The sequence below is a fragment of the Neopsephotus bourkii genome, unplaced genomic scaffold (genome assembly GCF_033783945.1).
Source record: "Neopsephotus bourkii isolate Nb327-2 ecotype Australia unplaced genomic scaffold, CSIRO-AGI_Nbou_v1 NB_1446, whole genome shotgun sequence".
Taxonomy (NCBI): Eukaryota; Metazoa; Chordata; class Aves; order Psittaciformes; family Psittacidae; genus Neopsephotus; species Neopsephotus bourkii.
In genome coordinates this window covers 1-12,389 of record NW_026901923.1, presented here as the reverse complement: position 1 = coordinate 12,389, position 12,389 = coordinate 1, and the positions used below count along the sequence as shown (strand labels likewise).

The following is a 12,389-nucleotide window of genomic DNA, read 5'->3' as shown; positions in this document are numbered from 1 at the left end:
TCCTTGAGCATTGTAATCCATCCTGCTTTTGCTTCTGTCACATCAAGGACACCTTCCACCACCCTGTCCAAACCAAATGTGTTTCATTTATTACTTGGAAGGCAAACTGCAAGCAATGCTGCAGGCCCAACATCTGGCTTCTTTTTTTCTTTCCCTTTTCCCAAAGCCATGCAATATTTTTCTGTGCTTCAAAGCTGGGATTTGGTGGGGGGCTTTTTCAAAACCAAGAGCTCCAAATCCAGCATCTGTGAGAAACCTTACAGAAAACAACCTGTGTACACAGAAGTAGTTGAGTGAACATGCCATAGCAATATTTATCTTTCCCTTCCATGTAACAGTGCAGATGGCACACAAGGCTATTGCTCCTGTCACTGCATCCCAGCAGAAAAGGAGATGGGGGAGTGCAGGGTGGAGCTGCAGGATCAAAAGTCTTCACTGAGGCTGAGTGGGGAAGAAGAATGGGAGAGGTGGACAACGGACAGGTGAGAATGCGTGGTTTTATTTGGCAATAGGGAGCAAGGTTTTGGCAGAGGGCAGCCAGGAAGGTCATGAGGAGAGAGGTAGGGGATGATCAGCAGCAGAAACTTTGCAAGACGTGGGATAGGGCAGAGGAAATACAAGGAGGTAGCTCTGAGTAGCACAACAGGAGCCAGCAGCTCAAGGGTGAAAGTCCACACAGGTGCCACTCACACACACAGAGCTGGTCCATCAGGTTTTACATACATCAACAGACAGAAGTATGCTTTCTCTCAGCATGTAGTCCTGGGATAGCATTCAATCCCGAAAGAGAGGAAAGCTGGCTTGGGGTGGAACCCACCTGGGGGAAGGATGCCCATCAGCTAACTCATCCCCAGTGAGACCAAGCCAGCAGTGAGTTCATCTAGGGCTTTGCAAGTCATTTTGGTAAAAGACTTAGAATTTCCAGGCCGAATTTCTGGCAGAAGTGCTAATAGTTAAGCCACATTTAGGAGGTCTAAAAATACCAAACATGCAAAAACTACCCATTTCATGACCAGTGTTGAACAGCCTCCTAAAGGAACTGGAGAACTTCTAAAATGTGATAGCCGGAACTGCTGCTGTGGCCCTTGCTGGAGCTGGTGGAACCTCTCTAGAGCAAAGGGTTAGAGACCTTCCATTTGAGATCCCCTTCCTGAGCAGCATTCCATGTTGCATTGAATCAAACTCACACAAAGAAAAAATTATCTTGGTGGATTTGGCTACATTTGCTCTGACATGGTGTTTAAAGGGAAAGAAGTACTTCAGCTGGGCTCCTTGGTTAAACATGACTGAGGAAACGGAGTACAAGATTTCAAACCCTTAAGACAGAAGGTGAGAACCAAAGGAGATGCATCCAGTATTGAAGAAATTTGCTCTCTCCCTTCGCCTGATGGAGACATTTGGTGACAGCATCTGCATGTTCTGAAAATCAGAAGAGGAAAATAACTGTGCTCTTAGTTATTGTTTACTGGTTACTCTGAAAAAGAATCTTCCCCAGCTGTTTGTCTCAAGCATGCACAAGGAGAATTTACAGGATAAGAGGAGATGCTGCAAACAGGATGATCTGGGGATGAAACAAGTAACCAGTTCTGGTGTCCTGAGGGCTGTGCTCTTATGGGATCATGGCTCTACAGACACCCCAGAACAACCTTCACTCACAACCGGCTGCCTTGAGCAAGTGGTAACACGAGCTCCTACAAAGTTGATTTATCTTGCTGAACGCAGTTCCTTGCTTTGCCCACTGGCTAGCCAGGAATTCTTGGTGGCCTGTAACACAATTATATGTCATGCTCTATCTGGTTTCCTCAGGCATCACCCAAGGCCACTTCTAATGAGAGAAAAGACTCCCGGTTCATACACTACACTTCAGATTATGGTTTGAATTACTGTCTGGCAGTTTGTCATGAAGTTTAACCATGCCAAATGCAAGGTCCTACACCTGGGTCAGAGCAATCCCAGGCATAGCTACAGGCTGGGCAGAGAAGAGATTCAGAGCAGCCCTGCAGAGAAGGACTTGGGGGTGCTGGTCGATGAGAAAATGAACATGAGCCAGCTTCAGTGTGCGCTTGCAGCCCTGAAAGCCAACCGTATTCTGGGCTGCATCAAAGGAGGAATTTCTTTCTTGTTAGGGTGGTGAGGCACTGGAATAGGTTGCCCAGGGAGGTTGTGAATGCTCCATCCCTGGCAGTGTTCAAGGCCAGATTGGACGAGGCCTTGGGTGATATGGTTTAGAGCGAGGTGTCCCTGCCCATCACAGGGGGGTTGGAACGTGATGATGTTAAGGTCCTTCCAAACCCTAACTATTCTATGATTCTATGACTCTATGATTCTGAAGACAAACAATTTCTCCTCTGGCTGGGAACCACAGCTGTACTCACTCTTTAGCAGCAAAATTCTCATGCAAACTTTCATTTGGGCTCAGGCTTAGACCTAATTCCAAAGCATAGAAGTTTAAACTTCCACCTTGATAAAGACCAGGTTGTTACCACAAATCTCGAAGAAACTCTCTAAGACTCAATTTGGAGTTTTAGAAAGCAGCATTCTTTACTGCAGCTGTGGCAGTGCATGCAAATCGTTTTGCAAAGGTGAACACACTCATTACTTGACAATAGCAGATACATATTTAGCATACTCATACATATTCACAGCTTTTCCATGAAATTATTTACATATGGTGACAGCCAGCATGGCTTCACTCAGAGAAAATCCTGCCTGACCAATTTGATGGCCTTCTATGATGGGGCTACAGAACTGATGGAAAGGGGTAGAGCAGTTGACATCATCTACCTGGACTTGTGCAAAGCACTCGACACTGCCCCACACGACATCCTTGTCTCTAAATTGGAGAGACATCAATTTGATAGGTGGACCACTTGGTGGATAAAGAACTGGCTGAATGGCTGCACGCAGAGTTGCGATCAATGGCTCAATGTCCAGCTGGAGACCAGTAACGAGTGGTGTCCCTCAGGGATCGGTGTTGGGACCGGTCTTGTTCAACATCTTTGTCGCTGGCATGGACAGTGGGATTGAGTGCGCCCTCAGCAAGTTTGCTGATGACACCAAGCTGTGTGGTTCGGTTGACACGTTGGAGGGAAGGAATGCCATTTAGAGGGACCTTGACATGCTTGTGAGGTATATGCATATTCATAATTATTCATATTCATGCTTGTGAGGTATGCATATTCATAATTCCCACATATAGATGGGGAATATTATAACTAGCTCCAGGAACTTGTTATCATAAGTCTCCTCCTCTTGGCATCTGTGCACTGCTTGTGGTGATTGTGGGCAGGGGTCTTGAGGATGAAGTAAGCGGTCTTCCTCATGCGGACGTGTCTTCAAGATGAAGTAAGCAGTCTTCCTCACTGTGTACTTTTCGCCTTTGGCACAGTTGGATGTCCTAGTAATCACAAAACTAGCTGAAACCAGCCATATCTGTAATTTTTCTGATAGCTGTCAAAGATTTAGAACAGTGTGACCTTCAAGCAAAATTTATTGCAAGCAAAACAGGAGGGGCAGACAAGGAGTATCCAAAGCTAGCAGATGTTTGGGAGGCACTGTCTGATAGCGGAATAGACTCCACAACTTCGTTAAAGTTGTAAAGTAGGTATGCTTTATTCAGCTGAAGACGCACGGGGGATTGGTCCTCCAAAAAGCATGCGTCCCTCAGTGCCGTTTTTCTTTTACATTTATCCTGTAAAGTCATACATATGTATTAGGTTGCACAATATGCCTATACATATTCATATTCTATCCCCGCTTCATATTATAATGAGCTAAAAGGCTCTCCACGCATGCGCAGTGCCTCCTGGTGGTCTTGGGCAGGGGTCTTCAGATGAAGTAAGTAGTCTTCCTCTTGTGGGTAGGGGTCTTCAAGATGAAGTAAACGAGTCTTCCTCAGGCTTGAACTTTTTACCTCTGGTCCTCACACATGCTCTTTAGGAGCTGGATGGGTCTGGTCTATGTCCAACTGGTTTAATGAGCTATTCCCTTCCTTAGGAAGTTTTATCTTAGTACTGCCTGATAAGACATCTGCTGAGCTTGTCAAGCCAGCTATGACTTAAGCAGTACCCCTTGTACAAGCCCCCCCTATTCTCCTCATTAGGAGGTTCTGTCCTGGTACTGCCTGATAAGACATCTGCTGAGCTTGTCAAGCCAGCTATGACTTAAGCAGTACCCCTTGTACAACCCCCTCCCGTACATTCTGTCTAACCCCCTTGTACAACCCCCCTGTACACAATAGGCCACATTAGTTTCACTGTCTCTAAACAAACTGATAAGTAAGATGGTGTGATGTAATTCACTCATGTTTAGTGGGGCCACTAAATTCTGTTATCTCACCTCAGACTTACAACACAAACATTGTTCTTTATCTTCAACCTAAGTTAAGCTAAAAGTACTTTAACCCTATATTTTCCAGGCACTAGCTTTCCTCATATCAAGCTCCTCCTCCTTCTCTTTTACCTTTACAAATTCTTTTGCTATGTGACTCCATTTTGCTCAATAGTTCTGGCCACTTTCAACTTGTTGTCTAATCTTGTGTCTTTAGCAAGCTTTGCGAACTCACAGTTATATCCACATAACAACACCTATGATTTGGGAAAGCCAATACATTTATGTGTTTATCACAATACCATCCATGCAACCCATAGGCAAATCTGAAGATGATAAAGCTGTTTCAAAATGTTAACCAGAATCCCACTTTAGAGTGGGAAGGGGGGGGGGGGGTGTATCACCATTTTAAGAAGCCTTTAGTGTCTCTTATTTCCACATTTTTAAAGATAATTTGAAGCTAACTGCCCAACTGGCTTTGACTGCATAGCACGGATTGGTTTTATGAGGCTGTTCAGGCAAATGCTGGCACCAAAAGCTTTATCACGATTTTGGCACACGCACCCAGCATCAGCTCGGCCATACCGCATCCCTGCACCAATCAGCGCCAGGGGCGGGATTAAGGGGGGAGCTATAAGGCGGTGATTGACAAATTTCCGAGACTCTGTTTCTGTACGCGAGGAAGGGCGTAGGGTCAGTGTGCTGGTGGCCAAGCACCAGGTGTGCGTAGACGGTTCAGCTAATCTCTGGGGTTGTGGGTGTGGTCCTCCGCAGGGTCAGGCCGGGAGTGAAGGCGCTCCGCCGCTTTTTCTTTTGCTTCGCTTCCGGTTGTGCTTTTTCACTGCGGGATCCTTCCGCCATTAGCTGGCGGTAAGCGTACATCCCCGGTCCCCTCCGCCTGCTTGCTGCCTTCCCACGAGGAATTGTTTCCCGCGGTTGTGGCGGCGACGTGGCGGTTTTGGTGGGGCCCAGTGTGGCGAATGGAGGCAGCTGATGCCCGGTTGAGAGAAGGAGCGTCCCTGTGAGGGAGGGAGAGCGTGGGATCACGGAGACTTGCTTGAGGCCGCCAGGCCTTGCCGGCCAGGCACCCTGCGGCGCTCGGGCCTGCGCCACCGGTGGCCGCCCTCGGGGGACTTGGACTGTCTGCCGTCTGGGACTGTCCTCGCGTTCGTCGCTGCCGGCCCCCCTGGCTCCCTAGAGGCCAGGCTTGTCAGGGGGGCGGAAGCGCGGAGGGGGACACTTCGGGGGTATTGAGACGCCAGCCTTACGGATCCTCCTCGGGGCGCTGTAGCCTGCCTTCTCCGTCGCGGCCTCCAGCAGAGTGTGCGCTCTCCGGGCCGGGGAAAGGCGGAGCACCATGGTGGAGAAGCGGTGCCCGCGGCTGCAGCGGGACGGTGTGTACCGCTGGTTCTCTGAGCTGCCTTCCCCGCAGCGTGTGGAGTTCCTCTGCGGTCTCCTGGACCTTTGCATCCCGCTGGAGCTGCGCTTCCTAGGCGCCTGCCTGGAGGACCTGGCCCGCAAGGACTACCACTCCCTACGTGACTCTGAAATCAAGGCCAACAACCCTGCCGACCTGGGGAGCCTCACCAACCTGACGGACGAGGTGGTACGCAGCAAACTGCTGGTGTCTCTCGCTCTGCTCGGGTCTGCCCACCGAGAGGCGGCCGGGGTCCTCTTCCGTACCCTCACCCACATCGATTCGGTCATCAACAACTATGGGCTACAACTCAACGAGGGCCGCACAGGGGACGAGTTCCTGTTGCTCTTTACAATGGCATCCAACCATCCTGCTTTCAGCTTCCACCAGAAACAGGTCCTGAGGCAAGAGCTCACCCAGATCCAGAATATCATGGCCAGCACCAACAAGAATCCCAGCACCTCTACCCTCGATGCTATGCCAACCTATCCTGGCTGCCATAAGGTGAGTATGCTGCTTTTGCACACCACGATGGCCCTGCTGCAGGGCAGTAGGTTGTGTCTTCAGCTATGTTTTTAAACCATTCTTTTAGTACAGGCATTCTAGTGGTAAATGGCAGCCTAAGAGACTCGTGGTGACCACTTGCTTGGTTAATGATGGGGATGGTCAATTGAGGGCAAAAAGAAGGGATACATGGCGTTTTTATGGGCTTGTGATGTTTAAATGGGAAGGGGTTCACAAACTGATCAACGGGCAACAGTGTAAACCTTAACTGCTTCTGGCAGTACATCTGCTAAGGGGAAAGTCCTGCCAGTTATGTGGAAGACCAGTGATTTAGTAAACAAATATGTAGTATCTAGATTTAGGACCAAGCATCTGTTTTAATAGTTTTATTGGAAGAAGTTGGAAAGGAGAATCAGCTTTGGGAGTAGTTTTCCAGTGGCAAAGGCATCTTGGCAAGTCTTGAGTTTTGTTTAGACAACTGTGATGGCAAACACTGAGTTTCTGATGCTAAACTTGAAGAAATATCGTGGTTGCCCATCACCCTGAATCTCTCGGGGTCTTAGTGGTTCACTGTCATTAAATTGCTGTTTGTTCATTCAGCTGCCAGCAATTAAGCTAGGCAGGATTATTTTAAGATGTGCTGCTAATAATTACATATGTTACTGAGTGCTCAAGTGCTCTTGGCCTTCTGCAACTTAAGGGAGTTAAACTGTATTTTTGACTGAATTTAACCTGCTTGAAAGTTAAAGCTAAGTACCAGTGAGGTGGGGGTATGTGATCAGTTAAACAGTCTCTAGCTTTTGAGGATACATGATGTCAGTCAGTAAATAACTGTGTTAACCTTCTATTGGGAAAGGTGGTGTATACCTGAAGGCTATGAAAATTCCTGTGTTGGAGTAGGATCCTAAATAAAGCCTTTTCAGAGGGCTTAGTGCAGGTTTTGTTGAGTATTGAATTTCAGCCTGAGATAGAAATCTATTCTCAATCTTCCCCTGAATACATAATTTTATAATTTTGTTTGAGTACCACTGCTTTAATTGTAGAATTTAAATGAGTATTATTAAACTTTATATTTCTCTTAATTTTCCCTTCCTATGTTAAAGACATAAAAACAGTGCTTTTTCCTGGCATTTTCTTTTAAGGGGAAAGAACAAGGTATGGGATTGCCTTTTTCTTCAGTTCAAACCTTTATGTGAATAAAATATGGAAGGAAAGATTTCATGCTGAGTATAGAAGGGTATAATTAAAATCAGAAAAAGCTTCCTTTCAGATGCTTAACTAACTACTTGCACCTTCCCTTACTCAAAGGGTGCATGGACCCTAGGCTTGAAAGGGAAGACTGTAAATCAGATAAGAGTTTTCCCAAAATAAGGTGAGTAAAAAAAGATAAAATTTTGTGGGCAGGATTATTTATTTTTATTTTTTTTTTTAGAGTATGGTTTCAAAGCTTCACAATAGCCCACAGTATGTAGCTGAAAAGCTGTCACTATATCAGTCCATCCTACCATCTCTTGTGCCAGCAGTAAGGCACACAGAACAGTTGGTTGTTGGTTTTTTTTGTAGGGGGTGTTTTTTGTTTGTTTGTTGTGTTTGATTTTTGTTGTTTTTTTTTTTTTTTTGTTAGGGTTTTTTTTCTGAAGTCATTGAAGGGTTGTTTCTTTAAAAAGTACTTGTTGAATACTGGTTGCCAAATACAGAATATTTTAGAGGGAACAAAAAAAGGTGGCTTTGCTTTCAGTCTGTTGATTATGCATTTTGTTTGAACAGATACAGGTTTCCTTTTTTAAGATTGTTCCATTTTTTTGATAGCTGGGTAATTTTGCTACTTTTAGAGTAAGTATTTGGCTTAAAACAGGAGTTGGGTGAAGCAAGTGGAGAAAACAATGTCTTTCTTCATTCAGCCCAGTTTAAATATGCACAAATAAATTCCAACACTGTGGACTTGATCTCGTGATGTTACCAAATTATGTTGTGACAATACTTGTATTGTAACATGACCCAGGAGGAAAAAACCCCCAACAATCATAGAATCATAGAATAGTTAGGGTTGGAAAGGACCTTAAGATCATCAAGTTCCAACCCCCCTGCCATGGGCAGGGACACCTTGCTCTAAACCATATTACCCAAGGCCTTGTCCAACCTGGCCTTGAACGCTGTCAGGGATGGAGCATTCACAACCTCCCTGGGCAACCTATTCCAGTGCCTCACCACCCTAACAGGAAAGAATTTCCTCCTTATATACAATGCAGATGTCAAGAGAAAGTGAGTGGCAGTGGGCTGCTGCCTGCCAAGAGTTCTATGTTCTTTGTCCTCTTTGGAACTGGAAAAGAATTTATTCCCCAGTGCCAGCACTTTCTCATCACTCCTGTTGCTTTACTACAGCTTGAGCTATGTGAAGCCAGTACTTGAAGTTAGTGCTGTGTGTTAAATTGTGTGAATGCTGCTCCTATATTCTCAAGTGAAAGCCTCTTTGACCTCATCCTTAAAAATTAAATTGCAGAAATGATCACCATTTGAGGTCCTGAGAAACTTTGGGACTCTGGAATGGCATGGATGTATAACAGCATGCAAGTAGGGAGCTCCTTGGGAGCAGGGCTGGTTATCCATCAGCGTTTCCCTTGTGCCAAGTGTGGGAATAGGGACTAACACTTGTGTGACCATCATTTTTTTCTGTATAACTAGATGTCTGTTATAGTTTCTAGTGACTTGTACTGAACTTTTTTATTCAGGGAGTTGCAATAAAAAAAAGGTGAAGTGTTCGGTTGTCTTTGCAGAAACAAATATAAATGTGCTGCGTTTCCTTAGTCCTGTTAAAATATGACCCAACTTGATAGTACCTACATTTTTTTCCAGAGGATTGGAGCTTGCAATCTTCCTTCTGTCTCTTATCTCTTTCACATCTAATAGTGAAATATCTCAAAAATAAATTGTGAAGTGACTGAACAGTTGATACAAAATTACTGTAAACATTTCATGACCCCTCAAGTTACTTCATATCCCTAACCAACTTCAAATGTCTTCAACTACTCCAAAAAACTGCTTTTTGTTCTCTTTTACAGTCTGCTGCAATTGCTGAGTACAAGGAGGCTCAAAACAGCTGCTTTAATTTGTGCTCTTCAAGCTTATTCTTGTAATATATGAATCTTAACAGCAAAAGGTGGCTGTGGCTGGTTTTATGTTGGTCAGTAATTATTAGATTTGTGGTTTCTACTTGATATTTCCAAATGAACATTGTTACCTTGCCATGAGGAGGGAGAATTCTGCCTTCTCTACAGCAGACTATGGCTTTAGTTTCTATAAAGATGGTAATTTCTTCCCTTTGTCATAAAATCATAGAATGGTTAGGGTTGGAAAGGACCTTAAGATCATCTAGTTTAAACCCCTCTGCTAAGGGCAGGGACACCACAGCACTAAACTATGTCACCCAAGGTTCTGTCCAACCTGGCCTTGACCACTGCCAGGGATAGAGCACTCACAGCATCCTTGGGAAACCCATTCTAATACATGACCACCCTCACACTGAAGAACTTCTTTATGTCTATTGTAAGCTTCCCCTGTTTAAAATTGAACCTATTGCCACTTCTCTTATCTCTGCAGTCCCTGCTGAGGAGTTGCTCTCCAGCATCCTTATAGGTTCCCTTCAGATACTAGAAGGCTGCTATGATGTCTCCATGCTGCCTTCTCTTCTCCAGGCTGAACAGCCCCAACTTTATCAGCCTGTTTTCATATGGGAGGTGCTCCAGGCACCTTGTTCTCCTTAAGGCATTCCTCTGAACATGTTTCAACATTTCCATGTCCTTTTTATGTTGAGGACACCAGAACTGCATGCAGTACTCCAGGTGGGGTCTCATGAGAGCAGAGTAGAGGGGCAGGATCACCTCCTTCGACCTGATGGTCACACTCATTTTGATGCAGCCCAGGATACGGTTGGTTTCTGGGCTGTGAGTGCACACTGAAGCTGGCTCATGTTCATTTTCTCATCAACCAGCACCCCCAAGTCCTTCTCCACAGGGCTGCTGTGAATCTCTTCTCTGCCACACCTGTAGCTGTGCCTGGGATTGCTCTCACCCAGGTGTAGGACCTTGCACTTGGCTTGGTTGAACTTAATAAGGTTGGCATCAGCCCACCTCACAAGCCTTTCAGGGTCCCTCTGGATGGTGTTCCTTCCTTCCAGCATATCAACAGCACCATGCACCTTGCTGTCATCAGTAAGCTTGCTGAGTGCTTGCTCAAACCCACTGTCTGTGGCACTGACAAAGATGTTGAAAAAGATCAGTCCCAACACAGTTCACAGAGGGACACCAGTCATTACTGTTTTCCAGCTGGACGTTGAGCTACTGACCACAACTGTTTCTGTGCAGGCATCCAGCCAGATTTTTGTCCACCTATCAAATCGATGCCTCTCCAATTTAGAGACAAGAATGTCATGCAGGACAGTGTTCGATGCTTTGCACAAGTCCAGGCAGCTGATGTCAACTGCTCTACCCATGTCATAGAATCATAGAATAGTTAGGGTTGGAAAAGACCTTAAGGTCATTGAGTTCCAACCCCCCTACTATGGGTAGGGAAACCTCACATTAAGCCATGCCACCCAAGGCTCTGTCCAACCTGGCCTTGAACACTGCCAGGGATGGAGCATTCACAGCCTCCCTGGGCAACCCATTCCAGTGCCTCACCACCCTTACGGTAAAGAACTTCTTCCTTATATTCAATCTAAACTTCCCCTGTTTAAGTTTGAACCTGTTACCCCTTGTCCTGTCAAAACAGTTCCCAATAAAGAGTTCCTCCCCAGCATCCCTATAGGCCCCCTTCAGATACTGGTAGGCTGCTATGAGGTCTCTGCACAGCCTTTTCTTCTGGCTGATCAGCCCCAACTTTCTCAGCCTCTCTTCATATGGGAGGTGCTCCAGTCCCTTTATCATTCTTGTGGCCGTAACTGTCCATCAGTTCTGTTGCCCCATCATAGAAGGCTACCAAATTGGTCAGACAGGATTTCCCCTGAGTGAAGCCATGTTGGCTGTCACCAACCACCTTGTTTTTCATGTGCCTTTGCCTGCCTTTCAGGAGGTTTTGCTCCCAATATTTTGCCCGGCACAGAGGTGAGACTGACTGGTTTGTACTTTCCTGTGTCTTCCATTTTCCCCTTCTTGAAAATGTGGGTTATATTTCCCTTTTTCCAGTTCTCAGGTTCTTCACCTGGCTGCCATGATTTTTCAAATATGATGGACAGTGGCTTAGCAGCTTCATTTGCCAGCTCCTTCCAGACCCGCAGATGAATTTCATCACGTCCCATGGAGGGTCCCATCTACGTATGCATTCACAGCATCTGGGCTATGATAGGTCATCATCTTTGGAGGATTATCAGGCTATTGGAGCACTTCCCGTATGAAGACAGGCTGAGAAATTTGGGGCTGTTCAGCCTGGAGAAGAGAAGGCTGTGTGGAGACCTCATAGCAGCCTTCCAGTGTCTGAAGGGAGCCTATAGGGATGCTGGGGATGGACTATTCATTAGGGACTGTAGTGATAGGACTACAGTTGGTAATGGGTTAGAAGTTAAACAGGGGAAGTTTACATTGGATATAAGGAGGAAGTTCTTTCCTATAGGGGTGGTGAGGCACTGGAATGGTTTGCCCAGGGAAGTTGCAAATGCTGCATCCCTGGAGGTGTTCAAGGCCAGGTTGGACAAAGCCTTGGGTGGCATGGTTTAGTGGGAGGTGTCTCTGGCCATGGCAGGGGAGCTTGACCTAGATGATCTTAAGGTCATTTCCAACCTTAACTCTTATATGATTCTTTGACTTGTGCACGTTCAGGTTTTTAAGATGGTCTCGGACCTGATCTTCTCCTTCAGTGGATCCTTCGTTTTGAATGGTGCAGGTGCTTGCAGGACTTGAATTGTGATTTCTTCAAACTGTTTGCTTGTAGGTATGAAATCTAAGGTGGTTGTATGATTTTTGATGATTGAAACAGTGCAGCAACTTGTCTTCGATTGAAGGACAAGCATATATCTGAAGAAGCCGTTGTTTAAAAGCTTTTGCTCCTGAGATTAACATTGACATGTTTATTTTTAACTGGAAATGTTGTGACTGAGTTTTCAGGATAGTTTTGTACCTTACAATGCCCATTCAGGTGTCTTATACTT

The 12,389-nt window shown here is 45.7% G+C and overlaps 1 protein-coding gene across 1 annotated transcript; it reads left to right on the top strand.

Annotated features, from left to right (window-relative positions):
* The first annotated feature begins 5,578 nt into the window (after positions 1–5,578).
* On the top strand, positions 5,579–6,548 carry LOC133220564 (zinc finger CCHC domain-containing protein 2-like). Its single transcript, XM_061368767.1, has one exon. The coding sequence runs from the start codon at positions 5,687–5,689 to the stop codon at positions 6,323–6,325; it is 639 nt and encodes a 212-aa protein (XP_061224751.1). The 5' UTR covers positions 5,579–5,686; the 3' UTR covers positions 6,326–6,548.
* Positions 6,549–12,389: the final 5,841 nt, after the last annotated feature.

Coding starts and splice junctions, on each gene's coding strand:
- LOC133220564 (XM_061368767.1), top strand. CDS start 5,687: ATGGTGGAGAAGCGGTGCCCGCGGCTGCAGCGGGACGGTGTGTACCGC.